This window comes from Ictidomys tridecemlineatus, chromosome 7 (genome assembly GCF_052094955.1).
Source record: "Ictidomys tridecemlineatus isolate mIctTri1 chromosome 7, mIctTri1.hap1, whole genome shotgun sequence".
NCBI classification, from domain to species: domain Eukaryota; kingdom Metazoa; phylum Chordata; class Mammalia; order Rodentia; family Sciuridae; genus Ictidomys; species Ictidomys tridecemlineatus.
This window is the reverse complement of record NC_135483.1, coordinates 146,008,247-146,027,256: the sequence shown is the minus strand read 5'-3', so window position 1 is coordinate 146,027,256 and position 19,010 is coordinate 146,008,247. Positions and strand designations below refer to the sequence as shown.

The window sequence follows — 19,010 nt, the reverse complement described above, 5'->3', positions numbered from 1 at the left end:
GATTTTAAAATTAGAGATTAATTGACAAGCTCCAAGGAAAGTAAATGTCATGTTGAAGACTTGTTCCATTTAAATATGATATACAGTAATATGTTAATGTAATACAGAACTTTGTTGATGTCTTTTATTAAATATCAACATATTGAAGCTTTTTTTTGCCACTTGAGTGAAAAGATCACTTATTCTGGTGAATTACTGAATTTGTGGATTTAAAGATATTTGTAAGCTTTCCTTTGTTTTATTGAAACAAAAAAATAACATCAGGACTTAAGCTTATATATTTAAATTATTTAAACTCTTTAATAAATATACTTAGCTTTTGAAATACTGTAGGCATTACATTTAGAGTGATTTTACATGTCAGGTTTGAACATGTCATGTCACCACATGCCAGAGACTTGGCCTAAATTCTCACTATCAAGTTTCAAATACTAGCTTATATATATAAGCTTATATATATATGATATATATATCTTAGATGTTTGTATAAATATAAATAAGCATTTTCTATCTATCTGTCTATCTATCTATCTATCTATCTATCTATCTATCTATCTATCTATCTATTTATTTAGTGGTGCTGGGGATTGAACCCAGGGCCTTGTGCATGTGAGGCAAGCACTCAGTATATCAAGTAAGCCATATCCCCAGCCCTATGCACCTACTTTTTAAATCTCACCATTAAAGAAAATATAAGGTGAGTTACATGGGATGACCTGCTACTGCCTTCCCCTCTGCCACTCACAGGCCTTCCTGATGCAGGGCACTCGCACCAGCCTCACCTGGTCTCCAGATGCACTTTGCAGAGGGGGCCACACCACAATAGAGACCTTCGTGCCACTTCCCAAATAGCCGGTGCACTACCTTTCCTTCCTGATCCATCACAACCCCCTGGACTTCATTCACGTTGGAATTCCAATAATTCACCTGGAAAAACCAAACCCCAGTCATTTTTAATAATACTGATCTCTGTAATTTCCATATGAAAAAATTTTCTTACCTTGAAGTCTCTTATTCTCACCATTTCCAGGAATCTATCTCAAAATGTTTTATATGGAAGGTTGGTTTTCCAAGTATGTATTAGCTTAACTTTTATTATGTGCTTGTACCAATATGTCACAGTGATTCCCATTATTATTTATCATTATAATACAACAATCAATTGAAAAAAAAAGAAATGGCTGATATCCACTCCAGGATATAGCATGGTAGCACAACATAGAGGAGGCTCAGTTTCTATCCTAAGAAACTAATATTAATTTACAGGTTAGAATTTTTTTCCCTCAGATCCTCTTGTCTTGAATCTTCCCTTTGTTCATAGATTCTGATGAATTTCCAATGGCCATGTTATAGAAATAGCTGCTGAATTCTGTAACAGACCCAAATAAACATGGAGGTAATGCTGTATGTTCTACTTCAGACCAGAGTGTGGGAAAATGGCATCCTATATGCATTTCTATCCCAAACATTTATTTTTGTCACTAAACAAAATGCTTTGCATTGAACGTGTTTGGATTATAAAAATGGCAGGGTTAGATGGGCTTGTAGGGACTGGTAGCTACCACTGATATGGCTGTTCTACTCAAGTATTTTCAGAAAATGACAACTGCATTATAATTGGCTCCCCCAAAAAGATCACTTGAACATGTTGAAATTAAGCAGGAACAGAAAAGGAAAACAGAAGAGTTGGTATAGGCAAAAAGCGTTTTTCTGGAATTTTACTGAATGAACTGACTGGCTACTTAGAAGATTCTTTAGAAAGAAATTCGTTTTTATTTTCTGTTCTGAAATGGAGCCTTTTTTGACCTCCACTTTTTCAGAAGCCTACATGTCTTGAATAATTCCATAAAATGGTCCTGATTTCTTATCAAAAAGGGTTCTTAAGACCAATGATACAGGGCAGATTTAATTGCTACTAGATAAGGTAAATGTTTTGTTTCTTCCTAAGGAAACGCTGTGTGTTATTTTTCCTTTTCTGTTCCATGGCATTATTTACCTTGACAAATGTGAGTTTGCAAATGCAAACGCTGCTTTTGGTATTTCTAATTGTTATTTCTCCATAATGCTCTATCCATCTCCTCCCACTGAGGATGTTGTGAATGCATGTGGTCACCTTGTTCCACACATAGTAATCTCCATACCTAGTGAGGAATAGAACATTGATTAAAAATGCTGAAGGTCACAAATATGTTACTATTTCTACTAATGAGAATATTATTTGGCCAGAGCTTCCTTTCTCCCCATTTCCCTCTCATTTTTTTCTTGAAAGTTTCTAGGCAAATATTTATGACATGATTCATCCATTTGAAGAACAGTGAAGTGTTTCTAGGGCCAGGTGCTAAAGCTACAAAGTTGAAGAGGGCCTATTTGCTGTTCCTCTGGGGCCAACAGTATGGTAGGAGTACATGGACATGTAAACAGATACTTAAGGTCAAATATGATGAGGGCTGTAACAGACAAATGAACAAAGCATCATGGTAACACAGAGGGTGAGTCTTTCATCCTTAGCTCACAGGGAATCTGGGTGAGTTTCAAGGAAAATATCCTAGAAGAGGCTGGGTTGCATCTAAGCTTGGATGGTAGGTAAGAGGGTACTACCTGTTGGGGAAAGTATGGACAAAGCTACAGGGGCCAGGACAGCTTGCTGCATCTGGGGGTGTATGAGTGGTGGGCTCTGGTTGGTAGCTGTGGAGGGAGTCAGGGCAGGGAGGCCATCAATGACCTTTCAAAGAGTATGGCTTGACCCTTCAAGCAAGGGGCCATTATGGAAGGATTTGTGGTGGAGAGAGGCTCAATAGGGTGCACATTTAAGACTGATTACTCTAAGAACACTGTTTCATACTGCATGTGAAGAACAAAGAAAGGAACAGTTATTTGGGGGAAAAGACAGACAAGTAGCTGAGCAAGGTGGCACAGGCCTACAATTCCAGCTACTAGGGAGGCTAAGGCAGGGGGATCACAAGTTCCAGGCTAGCCTAGGCAACTTAGCAGGACCCTGTCTCAAAATCCCTGGTACCACAAAAAACCAAAACCAACAACAACAACAACAACAAAAAACCTGGCAAGCACAAATCCACAAATCTAATGTAAGTCTGAGGAGTGAGGAGAGTGAGGTTATGGAATTTCTGCTAAGGAACCAAATGACATGGCTTTAAAACACATTTAAGTTTGTACATTTTATATTTTTTTAAATGAAACGCTATTTTCAAAATAAAGTAAAATGGTTGTAAGATTTTCAAATTGGCATGATGTAGGCACTAGAGACACTTAGGAAAACTCTTTCCTCTTTGTGAATTTCCAAATATTGAAGGTTTATCTCCTTCTCCTTACCTTCCTTTATATCCAACCTACCAGCAACTCAGTCATTCAAATTGACAAAATCAAAATGAACCAAAGAAGAAACAAAAACCATCAAGTCCTTGGCCTTAATGAAAACTTCAATTAATGTAAAAATACTTATAGGCTATATCCTCTAAATCTTTTTATATACAAACCTAGAAGATCTCATTCTTCTTCTTTGATAAAATAACAGAAATTTAAAACAGGCACTAAAACTAAGATAAACTCAAAAGTAAAAATATAAAGTGTATAGAAAAATAAATGACTAAAAGGAAAACCTTTCATTTGAAATGCGAAAAAGCATGGTGACTAGGACCTGGTAGGTATCTGGTTTTGGCTGATGAATGGAGAAGGAGAAATAAACAGGAAGCTTTGGTACAGTTGCTAAAGTTCTCATTTGTTTTTGTGGGGGCCCATCTCAGAACTGTGCTGAAAGTAACAGATACTTTGGGCGTACAGGGAAATGGACCTTCTGATTTAGAAAAGCAGGGGAGACGCCAAGAGAGAGAGGAGAGCAACCTACTTTGGAAGCATGACATTCAGTGTTCCAACTGGCAGGATTTCCATGGACTTCCCCCAGAACTTGTTTTTCCATCTGATATCTAAATGACATGGGCAGAGGACAAAAATACACACACGCCATATCTAATTGTTCTGTAAAAACTAACTTCTGTATTATACTCCACAAAGCACTTTTGTAATCACAAGTCTCTATATTGTAGACTTAACATGACAAGTACCTGAAGATGGCCTGACATGAAAATATTAACCATAGTCCCCCTACCCAATCTACTGTTTCTCCATTCCATGCTCCATATTTGTTTTCAATTAACGAAACTGAGAGAAGCCTGGAATAAGTGTTTCTGTATATATGTTTGTGTATCCACTTATACATATAAACAGACCTTACACTGATCAATATGTAGATAGTAATAAATGTTCAGTTTTAATCAAATAGTAAAATATACTTAACATATTGATCAAGCCTGATGTGTATGTAAAAATAATTGCAGGATTTATATACACATTTCCCACACCACATGGAAGAGTTATGATTTGGGAGAAGAGTAAAAAATAATAATACTATCTTTAAACACAGACAAGAAAGATTTATGGGAAAGTGGGATTAACTTAATGAATACATCCCTACACTGGCAGCTGGGATACAGCCTGAAGCCCAGAGCTTCATCCTTTGGCTTCAGGTTTTACTCGTGGAGGTTTGGATCTACCTGACATTTGTGATAACCACCTGGTGTCATCTTGATGAACTAAGGGAGCTTAGTGCTGTCTGCACAAAACTTATGAATCTTGGCTATGACTAAGAAATGATTTATTGTCTTATTTTGCAATAAAGTACAGTTATAGGGCTCTATCATTTTGTGTGTTTCCGGGTTAAGGAAATGCTTATGAGAAGACTCATTCTTTGAGCAACGAAGCATCCTTTCAAATGTGAAAGAACTATCTTGTGTGTGTATGAAGGAATATTTATACTTAATGGTCAAATCAACATATATATTCTCTTCTTTCTAAAGGGGTTTCAAATTTTTATTTTAGGCAAGTATGTAACATTCTGAAAGAACAGTGGGCATTAATAAGTAGAGACTTTAATTTAACTCTGGAGCCCTGGCAAGTTAAAGAATACAAATTACTGCAATGTTTATATAGATGTCCTTTGTTATCCGTGGAGTATTGGTTCTAGAACACCTACAGGTGTCAAAATCTGAGGATGCTCAAGTCTCTTATATAAAATGGCAAAGTATTTGCATATAACCCATGGACATCCTCCCACATGCTTTAAATCATTTCTAGATTACTTATAATATTTAAAACAATATAAATATACATGCTAGTACAGATACAATTTTTTTTCCAAATATTTTCCACCTGAGATTGATCAAATCTACAGATGTGGAACCCACAGATATGGTGGGCTGACTGTATATCTAAACAGACTTTGACCACAGATGATATACCATAGAATCATCCTTCAGGATTAAAATCTCTGCATGCCCCAAAAGTAAGAAGGCCACTGATCTTATGTTATAGATGCAGACATTAAGACCCATGTGATAAAACAATGGCTTCAAGCTGGCAGTCAGCATAGAGCTCTGTGTTCCATGGGCCTTGCTTCCTAGATGCACAGTCTCATCTCCCGGAGGACACAGTTTCATATTTAAACCAGGAAATTTAATTTCTCAAACTGAGTTCCACACCAATTACCAATATTCTCTGAGTTCCAAAGGTAGAAATTTAAACTGAGTACAGTGTACCTTCAAAAGCTAGAAAATTTTCCATAGACTCACAAATTTGACTATAAGTTATAATTAAAATACAAACCTTGCCAAAACACAAAATTCTTTGATTCACAGTGACAGGCAGAAATGGGTGGATGATGGCTAACCTGATAATTAGAAACAAAAAAGAAGGCAATGATGGCAGTGTTAAAATTTTCATAAGTGATATTTATTTACAATGTGAAAAGGTCACCTCCCAATGAAAACCACAATCCATCCATCTCTATTATGAATTATTCTCAGGATGGATAAGTAAATCTTTAACTTTTAGGACTTTGTGCTTAAACATACATACAGAGAGGGGGTAATGACACAGACAAGCCCAATGAGTTTTCTGTTAACTACATCATGATGCATCCAAAACACATCTGTATCAAAAGTATCAAAAGGCTGCTTTCATCACCAAACTGCCCTCCTACCTATATAGAAATCTCACTTACTTGTTCTGAGAAAAATCGGAATCCTTTGTCTTCTCTAATGCATTCATAAGTCTCCCCGAGGACTGGGTTGAATGGCTTACTTCCTGCTCTGAAGTAGGTGGAGCAATATCCTGAAACTGCAAACGCAGCAACGAGAACCTGTTAAGACATTCAAGAAAGGAAAATAATCTAGGAGCCATGGCTGCCGGGTCTGTTTGTCCCTATTCCTGTGGATCTTACAAACACTGATGGGTGTTGACTTGATCCCCTTTGCAGTTTCTATTACTTGTACAGAACTGCAGGGAGAAAAAATAAGATAAAATGAGGTTGCACTTCTTCCATGGGAACCAGCAGGACACTGAGGTCAAGTGCTTTCCATTCATATGTCCACCCAATTTCATGAGTGTCACATTGTTCAAAGGATCTGAAACCCATTTACAGGTTACACCACGTGCTGTCTCAGTACCACAGACAGGAGGGTGGGGCTGCTGGTGCCTGTTGGAGGAGAGCAGGGCAAATTTTCCCATCTATGGAATAAAGGGCAAAGCACCTACAGCAATTCACTTTCTTAAAAATAAGTTACTGGGCAGATGGACTGTGTTGGCATTCAGGAAAAGTTGATAAGGCAAGATCTGGCGTGACTTGGCTACCTTTGCATTCTAACTTTAGGGACACCCTAGATCACAGATAGAATCACAAAATGTGCATCTCCCAGTAAGGATATCTAGAGCTACTTGGCCCTGCTTGATTATGCAAACAGGCCAATTCCTCTCTTACCTATGCAGTGGGAATGTCATGCAAAACCCGAATGTGTCATCATAATGGTTTGTGGTCTAGCCAAGGACAGGTGCTGCCCTGTCATTTATTACCATGCGCTCGTAGGGATCATCAGTCTCTGAGGCTTTGTCCAGCAGCTCACTGTATTCAATTTCCTCACAGAGATGCTGCAGGGTGTTGAGTGGCTCGTTGAGCTCCACAGGCATCGAGACTTTCGACAGGTCTTTACCGATGTTGTTTCTCAAGATATTCCACAGGTTGATGTTACTAGTGTCAGGACAAGGAGCAGGCAGGCAGGTGCGACGGCCATTTCTGAAGGCGCCTCCTGTGAGCTCCCCATTCAGGACTGGGAGAGGAGAATCACAGTGAAAGATACTTTTCTGATTTCATAAAACCAGGGAAGAACTTCTTCAAATAATTCTGATTGTAATACATTTATTGAGCCTTCATTATATTCCCTTGAGACTAAATGGAGTTATTTCTTCATGAGGTATTTCACAAAATATCAGAGGATTTTTTTTAAACCAAGATGTTAAATATACTCAAATGTTATTTTAGAAAAGACAAGTCAAATTTTAGAAAGTAGATTTAATAAGAAGGATTTAAAGTGAGTATAAGCAAGATGTAAGACCTTTTCACTAGACTATGTATTTAACAGATTTTGTAACCACTAATCTCAATAGATAATGCAAAATAAAATTTATGGAACAATCAGCTGGAAAAAGAATAATTAGTGAGGGGGAGAGGGGAGTGACTGCTCATTAGTTCACCAGTGTTGTAATTTGGCATGTAGATAGAACAACCTGGAAGCCCAAATGATGCATACTTTGCCGAGAAATATTGTCCGCAACACTGGTGTTGTCTTCAGATATATTATCGCTCACATCGCTGATGTAAGACTCGTCATCTGAAGCCTAAGGAAAGGAAGAACACAAAGAAATCAGAATTCTTGATCTGATTCTTGTCTTGAAAGCCCAGATAATCAAATGATTAAGAAAAAAAAAGAAGAGGTTGTGAGGGGAATGGGATAATAAACAAGGAAGAAAATGAATTACAGTAGATGGGGTGGAGAGAGAAGATGGGAGAGGAGGGGAGGGGAGATAGTAGAGGATAGGAAAAGTAGCAGAATACAACAGTCACTAATATGGCAGTATGTAAAAATGTGGATGTGTAACTGATGCAATTCTGCAATCTGTATTTGGGGTAAAAATGGGAGTTCATAACCCACTTGATTCTAATGTATGAAATATGATATGTCAAGAGCTTTGTAATGTTTTGAACAAACAATTAAAATAAATAAATAAATAAATAAAAGAATAAAAAGAAAAGAAAAGAAAGAAAGAAAAAGTGCTTAAATGAGAAACAGAGGTGGTAATGGGAAATGTACTTGGCATATGTACAATGAACACAGAGAAGAATTAGGGTCTTCCAGGAGCCAGAATAAAGATTGCTAAGAAGGAGGCCTTGTCTTAAATAGCTCCTTGTCTTAGTTGGGTTGGGAAGCTGAGGAGGTCAGTATATAACCAGAAATACTGGAGGACAGTACAGTAAGAAGGCCCTGGGACTCCACCTAGAGGACTCAGGAGAGGTAGCCTGAAGGAAATATTTGAACTGTTAAGAGAACGAATGGGAGGTGCCCAGTCATCACCATGGGGGGCAGGTGGGGACGGTGAGCACAGGAAGAAGGGGCAAGGTGCAAAAGCAAAGACTAAGAGAGCAACATTTATGGTAGGAATACCAAGATGTTGAGAGCAGGTTGACAGAGGGTGGGGAGGACAAGTGGAGGGCATGACAATGACAGCCTTTTCAGGCCAATCAAAGGAGTCACGTAGAACTCCGTGGGTTATTAAAAAAAATGCAAGGGTTATTAAAAAAATGTAAGGGAACTCTAGAATCAGATTTGGTTTCCAGGAAGATCAGTGGCAGCATTCCCTAAGGAGGCTGGATGATAGGGCTCTGCAGATCCAGGTGACGAACACTGACAGCTAAGAGTCAGACAGCTGCACTGAGGTTGGGGAGAGAGGAGGATTCAGCCACTCTCTTCAGGAGAAAGCATGGAACTAAAGTGAAACCAAACTTAGCATAAAATGATATTAAGGAACAACATATACACTAAGGGGAGTTAGAAACAGCAGATAATAAAAGAGAGGAATAAGAACTCTAACAGAAATGGGGAGAAAAAGTCAAAATTTTTACTAAAAGCAAGAAAATTGTTAATACTTATTTACTTTCTTCAAAGTAAAAAAGGCTATATATTTTTTTCCAAACATGAAAACAAAACAATCATTTTTAAAATATTAGAAATTACATGAGGGTAAATAGATAAGTATGAAAATCATCTATAATCTCATCATCTAAAGGAAACCACTTGACCATTGGGTGGTATTATTATCCCCTGATTTCAAAATGCTTACACAGACACATATCTCTGTGGTTACTGAAAAAGGAGATCAATTTCCATGTTGTTTTGTAGTTTCTAAATACATTTCCATTACTGTGGGTATGGCTCTTCATCTTTACTTGGAAAAGTAGCATGTTTCATTATATATTTATAGCATAAGGGATTTAACCATCGTTTAAGTGATTTCCAACTTTTTATTCTTCTAGACAGTAGTTGGATTAATATCTTTGGAAATATGTTTTTGTAATTCTTCCTAATGATTCCATTAAAAGTTATTCCATTTGCTTCATTCAAAAATTTTTGTTTATTTTAAAATAGATCAAATGGGTCACTTTTAGGTATTAGACTTATGTTGTCAAATTGCTCTTCTCAAAGACTCTATTAATTTGCTCTCTTCAGTAGTATAGGGAAACACCCATCTCTCCATATCTACTTAAACACTACAAATCACCTTTTTTGTCACTATCTACCTACCTAATACACATCAAAAGATCTCTGGATTTCATCTTTCATGAACTTGTTTTCTTATCTTTCACACATTTTTCTGTTTTCATATGTTCCACATTTTTTCCTAGCTTGAAATTTATTTTTTTAATTTTGTTTTTGTCACCTTTTTCTGCCATTTACAACAGACACTCGTATGGCTGTATGTATAAATGTGGCTGTATAACCAAGGTGATCCTGCAATCTGTACACGTGGAAAAATAAGAATTCATACCTCATACCCCATTTGAATCAAGTGTATGATATGTCAAGATCATTGTAATGTTTTGAGCAACTAATAACAAAAATAAAAAAAGGTTTTAAAATTGTATGTAATAAAAACAATTCATCTTTATCTCTAAGGTTACTGGATTTATTGTTAATGCTTTTAAGAATAGGGTTGAAAGGAGTGTTTGGAGTGGTGGACAGCATGACTCTATGTATGATGATTAATGGGAGTTTTGCTTTTGCACAGTGTAAATCTACAAGAATGGCAGGTGGAAAATAGCATTTGCTTCTGACTCATAGTTTCCTGCTGCACCTGGTTCTCCCAGCTCTCAATGACTGCAACGGGAAACCAACAGGCTCTGGAAAGCTAAGTTATTTAGCTTAGTAGGAAAAAAAAAGTGAATCAAACTCTTCAGTTTCTCTGAAAAATGTTCATTACACTCAATCGTGTTTGAAGAAACAAATGCCTCTCCCAAATCAAATTCATAAAACATACATGTTTATTGTCTGAAGGTTTGTTAAGAAAACCCTCATGCTGCCAGGCATGGTGGTACCCGCCTGTAATCCCAGCAATTTGGGAGGCTGAGGCAGGAGGATCCCAAGTTCAAAGCCAGCCTCAGCAACTTAGCAAGGCCCTCAGCAACTTGGCAAGACCCTGTCTCAAAAAAAAAAAAAAAAAATTTCTGTGGATGTGGCTCAGTGGTTAAGTGTCCTGGGTTCAATCCCCAGTACCAAAAAAAAAAAAAAAAAAAAAATAAAGAAAGAAAGAAAAAAACCACTTGTGCTTATTTTACAAAAAGCTATAAATATGTTCTATTCCTCTTTAACTTTGGACCTCTCCTAAACTAATATATCATAGAAGTGATCTAATATCACTGGTGTAAAAGAATTCTCCAGCGAAGGTGGACACTACATAAGATAGTGTGTGTGTGTGTGTGTGTGTGTGTGTGTGTGTGTAGTAACTAAGTTTGGGCTGTCTTGCTATGATCCCCTATGTTGTCCTTTATACAGCTGAAGACTCTGCAGTATTATAATAAACAGTTTGCTTTCACCTCCCTGATCAAGAAGTCTTGGAGTCAAATATTTCTTGTTATGAATTTTGGAGTTCAGAAGAGTTCAAGAAGCTTCCCCCCCATCCCCAAGTGTGACCAGGGATACAGCATTGTAAAAGAACTTTAAAAGCAGAAATAAGGCAAGTAGACCATTCTGGAAGCAAGGTGACCTGTGTTTTTAAAAGGAGGCGAGGATTCTTTAAGCAAAGGGCATTGGTAGATACCACTTAAAGATTTTTCGCTCACTCATGGAAAATGTGGATGTAAGACAGCTAATACCCAGATGCTCTTAATAATCCCATGTCAATGTGTTACAAGCACTCTTTCCTCTATTCAGTTAGCAAATATTTATTGAGCACCTGCTCTGGGTTCACCAGAACTGTTCTAGTGTTGGATGCACAAAGGAAAGTCTCTGACTTCATGAAGCTACATGATAGTGGGGGAGACAAACTCAACAACAAGTTAATATAGGAAAGACATATTCTGTTAGTGGTAACTATGAAGGAAAATAATGAGGGAAGAGGGATATAAAAGTTTAGAGGAGAAGAGGAAATGGCAACTTTAAGTTTTAGAAAGGTCAGCTAGTGTGGGCTTTCCTGAAGGTGACTTTTAAGTAAGGGGCTAAATTGAATGGAGGACATTAAATGGGAGCTAAACGTAATTTGTTTGTGGACAAGGGCTCCAAACACAGTGGACAGCAAGTGCAGGGGACCAATCTCCACTGAGAGCTGTAGCACAGAATGTGTTTCTTGAGCCTGCCCTGCAGCTGCTGCTAGGATTCACACAGGCAAGGCAAAACTCACCCAGCAGACTTGTCAAGTCTGTTAGTATGGAGACTCGAGGAGCTTTCTGGGGGAACCATCCCAAAGAAACTTAGGGACTAGGGTGGATGAGCATGACCCAGTAACCAAGCCTTAGCCAAAGAGGATGAGCAACTCTGAAAACATCATTGTGACTATCACTTGAGTTTACTTCCTGGTCTGGCCCCTTCAAATACTTAAGACTGAGTGCTATAAAAGGAGAAGGTATACATACAAACAGTTATTTTTGAAAACCTGTAAAATAGAGACAGGTGTGCAGTTCAGGTCTTCCCACAATGAGATCTAGGGGAGAATCACTCTCCTTGCTACAACAAGGGACACAGGTGTTTTTATCAAATTGACAACACCAGAATTACCCCTTTTGCTGCTAGAGGTCTTAAGAACAGAGGTAGCATAAGGCTGCACGTGAGAGCAGGGATGAGATTATAAGGGTCTTCGTGTAATATCTAAGTAGTTAGATTGTTATCCTAGGGACACTGGGGGATGAGGACATGATCAGACTTGCCTTTTAGAAATATTAATCAGGTTGCCCAGTGGAAAACAGATTGGAAGGGATGAGAAAAAGGCAGGAAAACTGGATTTGAGGTGGATGGGTAATCCAGGTGTGGGGGATGCGGGAGTACTGGACTGGACTGGAATAGTGGCAGAAAAATGTTTGGGTCTGAGAGCGCTTAGATGACAGGAGCTACAGACCCTGATGAGTGAAACAATATGGGTGGCAATAAGACAAAAGGAGTAAAGGAGAATGCTCCAATATCCAAGGTGAACACTTGGGGGGAAGTGAATGAAGGGTATGGGTGCATGTTTTTTTATTTTTGGGGGTGTGGTGTGTGGGGAAAGGAGTTTGTTGATAATTTTATTTTCATGTGCTGAACTATGGATACCCAGGTGGCAATGTCTAACAGGTAGCTGTCACATGGATCCTGAGTGGACTCAATCTGTCTCCAGACCTGCCCTGTCATTGAGTTTTGGACTTGCCTATTCACATGCCTGGCAGATAACCCCTATGGACAGAGGTCTGACAAACTCATGATGCCTCAAATTGAATGATCCTCTCCAAGCTGCAACACCATCTTCCTTGGACTTGTGCAATAGTCTACTTCACAGCCTCTTCATTTCTGTATCCCTAGTCTAGGCAAAGAGATACCTGGACATCCAGCTGGATGATAGGTCCAAGCTCAGATAATGTGCAGTCAAATTTAACTATACCCTGATTGAAGGATGGAGGATTGGTCAGCAATGGAAACTCAGACAAGTCAGAGTTTAAAAAAAAAATCCTGCAAGGTCATCCCTGGGGGTGTGAACATAAATGTCTGTCCAAGTGGTAGAGTACCCCTATAAAAAGGAGGGAGTGTGAAGCTGTCATATCCTGGCCCTCCTAACCTTAAGTTCACTGAACTCACTTCTGTCCCCATTTGTTGCTCACCAAGCAGCCTCCTGATTACAATTAGGTTTGTCATGAAGATTTGTCTATAGAGAAAGAGGCAGTAATAGCAAACAAGATCATTCTGTTTATCTGTTATAGTATCAATTACCATTACACGTAACTAAACTAGCCCTCTGCACCGTGAATGGGAGTCTCTCTGAACCTGTTAACGTGTGCCTGGGGATCTGAGCAACAGCTGCAGGCTCTGGTATGCCAACAAAGTCAGGTTCTGATTCAAGAATTCTGTTTCACATTTCCCCACTATAAAAATGATATGTGTCCATCATTTCTTGCTTTTTTCCATTTTATTTTTTTTCTAAAATCACTCATAATTTCAAGCATTCCAAAACAACTACTACTGTCAGGATGTTTCCTTCTCATCTATTTTCTATGCATATAGAAATAATATTTAGCAACTATTTTTTTGGTAAAAATTCAGTACAGACAATTTCAAATGATAAATTTCATAATTGGTTATATAGGAAAGAGTTTTGGCTGCTTCCCCTACACACAACAAAACAAAACAACAACAAAACAAAGCACATTTGAGTGAATTCCAGTAACTGAATCATATCCTGAAAACTGATCAGGAAAAAAGTTTCATATCTAGACCTTTTCAAGATTCATGAAAATGAACAATTCAATAAAGCTTCTGTGGTAGTCTGTGTCTAACCTCCAAGAACCACAATTACCCAGCTAGATATAAGCCACACAGTATCCTTCTATGCTCAAATTCATGTTACTGGTAAAGATACATAACACATATGTGTTTGCATTTACACATGAATGGTGGTTTTCTAATTCTCACATATTTTTTTTCCTCTTTTAATAGCTAGTCTCCCATAAAGAACTCTATTGTCAACTATTTGGTAACTCTGAAATATGAATCACAGAAGAAAATCAGAATAAATGTGTGACTCTTTCCCTTTATTCATCAACTTTAAGAGTACTAAGCAAGCAGATGCCCAGAAGTGTTGTTAAGTGCTCAGTCTATGGGAACCAAAATGGCTTGCATACTTTTGGCTATGTTACAATTTGATGTAAACAAACAAATACAACCAGAACTTTCCACAGCTTCACTTTCTTTAACCCAAACTCAGAGTCCTAAGCAGCTGAGACAGACATATCCAGGATCCTCACCTCATTCTCTGATGAACTTGCAGAGAGGAGCACCTCTTGAGCATCGAAGAACTCAGACACAGACTCTGACATGGAGAGGCGGCTCTCATTGGCTACTTGCTGTGAAAGGGGGAGACTGACATGGATTTGCTCACCAGGCTACAGAAAAGAGAAGCACACAGAATAATCAATTTTTCCCTTGGTAGAATAACTTCTTTTAAATCAGCCAGATTTCTAGAGAAATCCATGCTGTGCATTACAATATTGGTGACTTTTTTCAAGTAATTTTTACGCGCTACTACCTTACTTTCCTTCCAATATGTTTAAAGATTTTAGAAGGCATAGTTGAAACGGGCTGGTATCGTGACTTGATTTTAAACCTATGCTCATTGATATTAAGAAGAATTTAACAGGTTAAGGTCTACTTATAACCTGCATGGGTTGCACAGATAAGTTCTTTCTCTTATTCTTAGGAGTGTCATTACTAGAGACATGGTAAGAAAACAATATATGAGACTAATTTTTGAAACAGAATATGTAAAAAACATTTTCAAACTAGGTCATGAATTTTAACCAGGAAAATGACCAAAGCATTGAATACTGTATCAAATTGTATTTTTATTCACTAAATAATAAATAACTGTTTTCAAGGTGCTTTTTAAGTTTTACTCAAAAACTATGTTAAGAACATACACACATATATATTCTAATGCACATTAGGTTGAAAAGAAGGTATCAATTGAGTATTATTAAATGACTTTTGAATTATAAACTTCAGAAATACTTCCAGATTCTGGGCAGCTGAATGAATATAAATGCCATCAGAGATCCAAGGGCTTCTAGAGTTGAATAAACCCGGGGAGGCAACTTAAGTTCAAGATAAGTGGTCTTGGATAGTATTTCCTAAGCAGCTGGATGGTGTAACCCTTGAACCTATAGATTGCTAGTGAAACATATGCTTTTGGTACAAATATGACTTGACTAAAGTTAAAATTCTCACCTTGGTACATGTATCACTGTGCATAAAGCTTTAATATTACTGTTGAACAGTGTTAAGTTCTCATGGCTATAAAAATAATAATTTTATAAAGGGCCATAAACAGAATTACACACTTAAGCTTAACCCAAATTTTGATTGTTTTCTTATTCTCTTATCATTTCTTCAATTTGAGAAATGGAACAATAATAGCATTTACCTTAGAGAGTTCTTGGAAGTGTCAAGGGAGACAACACATGCAAAGTGGTTAGCACAACACCTAGCACACAACAAGCGCCACTTGACACCTGTTAGCTATTAACTGCCATCATCACCCTCAGTGGTAGTTACAGCAGCACCATTAGTGCTATTCTAGCAAGATCAGGCGACTTTCAAAACAAACCTTAGGAAAACTTTCATTTAGCAATTTCTCAGCTAAAAATGTTTTCTTCCAATATGTCATTGGTTATGTGATGTTAATGAGCATTTTAAATGAGAAATGTGACAGAAGAAAAACTCACAAGCAGGAGTAGATATATAAATTAAATATTTGGTGGCATCAGGTGAACACAGGAATAAATAAAATTAGACACTGATCACCAAGAATAAATGATGTCAAGCTCATGTTCATCATTTACTCCAGATAATACTGAAGTGTCAGCATCCTAAGTATTTATGGAGGGAATCTTATTAACAGAGAAGGAACTGTATAAAAATAAGTGAAAATATACAGTGAATTTACATGCTATAAAATAGATACTCTACATTTATTAAAAATGAGTCTTACCTCATCAGGGCTAGGAATAATATTTACACTGACAACCTGATCACAAATAATAGACTCTGAGTGTATTCTGTTCAACCGACTCCTTAATTCAGCGTTCTGGTTGAGTGCCTTAAAACAACAAAAACAGCCCTTGTAATTTCTAATTAACAAGCAAGCATACGATAGAACAAGTACACAGATAAAAACTTTGACAACAAAGTCTGTGGTATTCTTAGCTCCAACTTTTGGGATCATCATGAGCCATATCTTGTTGGTAGAAGGAAATAAATGGCTCAGGACTAAGGAATTATTTTTTTTATAATATAAGATCATGGCTTAGTAAGTTAGTGAGATGAAGGAGTTAGTGGATTTAATATTCATGGATTTTTTTTCTCTTGTAGATGCAGGCCCATTACATCCAGGCCCTAGCCTAGCATCACATACATATTGCTTTTTGCCGCCTGAGAGGATTCCTTCATTTTTTAGTTCTAGTTTCTAAAGTTTGAGAGTCACTTTAAAGTCAGGTGGTTATCTTAAAAATTATTTGGAAGTGGAATGAATTGGCTTTAGTTTATAGAATTGTATTTGAACCTGATTAAAGCAAACAGTTGCATCTTAATTTTCCAGAAGCATATAATTAATACCCATGTCAGTGCAGCAAAACTAACTTGAGCATAAACCCAAAGGTGCTTCATGGAGCAGTGTAGACTTTGACAACCATAATAGAGAACAAAACACCAATAGTAAACCAACTCGAAGTTAGCTCCATCACACTACTTTCAACATACTACACACACACACTAGCATCAGTTAAACACCATTTGCTATAACAGAGTTCAGTACATGCAGCAACTGCATTTATAAGAGCAGAACAGCCTCACATACAAATGGCCTCCCGATAAGGCCCTTGTAGACAAAGGTATGGTGTCCTCCATGGAGTGCACATCTCATTGATGGATAGGGATATTTTTCACTTATATAATAGAGATGTGGCTTACTGGAATTATATCAGGCCTCAAATGTAACCCCTGGATGAGGATAGGACCCAGTGTAAAGATGTGCAACTCCTTTCCTTCCCATTAAAATTAGCAATTAGAAGATGGAGGTGGATAACTAACTAGAACAAATAAAAAATTATTATTAAAAAAAAGAAGACGGAGGTGGATGTTTTAGAAGATATATGTTAGGTCTTACTAAAGAAACCTTATGCCCAGGAAATGGGAATTCTGCTTCATTTAAGTCAATAAATACAACAAACCAATACATGTACCAATGTAAACTCCTAATTATAACTCTGAATCTCTTAAAACACCTAGGGTGAACACAAGTGAGTCAAACTCTATACTTGGGCAGGGCATACTCCCTGAACATGTGTAGGACGTGCCTCTCTTCTCCTCATTCTGGTTCTCACTTCTTCTCTGTCTTCAACCCTGCTTTTGCTTTTTGAGAACAGAATTGTTCACTCACGGATTTTGGCTTTTGTTTAAAGCCTTCAGAACCAGTTTATAAAATACATCAAATAACACACTTGGTCTGATGTGCCAAGTATTGGTGGATACAGATCCAACAGCCATTGCATTTGGAGATAGGAGGAAATGTGTCCCTGGTTATTTGAGAAATCACGGCTGTGTTAGAAAAAAAAAAAAAAAAGAGGTGATTATGTTCTTATTAAATAAACCATGTACCCTAAAGGAAGAATCCTAATATCTTTTTGTCTTGTAAAACTGCTCAGGATCATTTTTCTTAGAGCAAAACCTTGAAAACTCAGAATTTGAAAAAAAAAATACTGTGCTAATCTTATCCTTTACAACTACTATATAGACATGTTTATTTTTTTTCATTATTTCTCTGCCTACACTATGTGCAAAGTTATCTTAGCTACTGAAATATCTGGAACAAGACACACTTTGCCACCATGTCAGTGGGAGGCCTCACGGTAAGATGCTTGATGGGTTTAATTGCAGAATCACTGTCTTGACCTGAGGGTTTTATATAAACCTCAACTAATGGTTCCTCTAAAGTGACTGCACCTTCTGTTGCCGCTGGCATGGTGTTAATGAAATAACCCTGCAAAATCTCAAGGGCAAGGATAAGTAAGGCTTTCTTCAGGGTGAGAATGTTAAACATAGGTTTGCCATTTATAAGGAAAGTTGTAGAATTGTTTGCTCTGGATATTTAAAAATATTAAATTTTCATTAAGTTCTCACCTTATCCAGTGCAATCCTGCCGATAAGTACGTGTGAAGGGCACACAAGATAACTTCTAGCCATTAATATCAGTAGAGGAATAAGCTAAAAGGGGTTTTTAAAAAATCATCTGAAAATAATTTTTCTTTTTCTTAGATATCATGTGAAAAATTAAAATCCTGGCCTGGGAGTCAAAAGATGAAGTTTCCTTGATTCCAAGGCTCAGTGGTCTTTACTCAGCCCTTGTTGGGGCTCAATTTCTTTCTCTTCTCTGTTAGACAGATCTTGCTAAGTTGCTCAGGCTGATCTCAAATCAAGGATCTACCCACTCAATATCTTGAGTAGCTGGGATTACAGGTGTTAGCCACACCCTGTGCCTTAATTTCTTTAGTAAACAATACTGCAGTTATATTAGTTAACCTTTAAAGTCCATTTCAGATTTGATTGAAATGCTAGGCTAGAATTCTCAACAATGTTTTCTGGTTATCAGCATGAACAATAATTACCAATTCCAGGATAGCATAAAAGTAATTCTGGGTTTGGGACGGGGGAGTTGATTTCATTGTAGTTAGCAGGCGTTTTCTTGTTGTTACATAGCACAGAAAGCATGGGAATAAATAATTCCATCTCTGGCAATCCCCAAGGTGGAAAGCATAATTGAGAACCAAGCATGCAACAGCCCACTTCTGCTCGTCTCACTAGACCTGGCTCTTCCATTTGCCT

At 37.5% G+C, this 19,010-nt stretch overlaps 1 protein-coding gene across 11 annotated transcripts in view; it reads right to left on the bottom strand.

Annotated features, from left to right (window-relative positions):
* Positions 1-19,010, bottom strand: part of Osbpl6 (oxysterol binding protein like 6) — a 76,806-nt gene that overhangs the window by 4,569 nt on the left and 53,227 nt on the right. For 9 of the 11 annotated variants that reach the window (XM_040294522.2, XM_078017657.1, XM_040294524.2 and 6 more), the window contains 9 exons: positions 16,123-16,230; positions 14,381-14,518; positions 7,656-7,743; positions 6,922-7,175; positions 6,074-6,211; positions 5,677-5,740; positions 3,863-3,941; positions 1,997-2,141; positions 783-927 (listed from right to left, as the gene is read on the bottom strand). In XM_040294522.2, the coding sequence (XP_040150456.1) occupies positions 783-927; positions 1,997-2,141; positions 3,863-3,941; positions 5,677-5,740; positions 6,074-6,211; positions 6,922-7,175; positions 7,656-7,743; positions 14,381-14,518; positions 16,123-16,230 (1,159 nt within the window). The remainder of the gene's footprint in view (positions 1-782; positions 928-1,996; positions 2,142-3,862; positions 3,942-5,676; positions 5,741-6,073; positions 6,212-6,921; positions 7,176-7,655; positions 7,744-14,380; positions 14,519-16,122; positions 16,231-19,010) is intronic. The other 2 variants (XM_040294526.2, XM_078017662.1) reach the window with 1 other exon arrangement.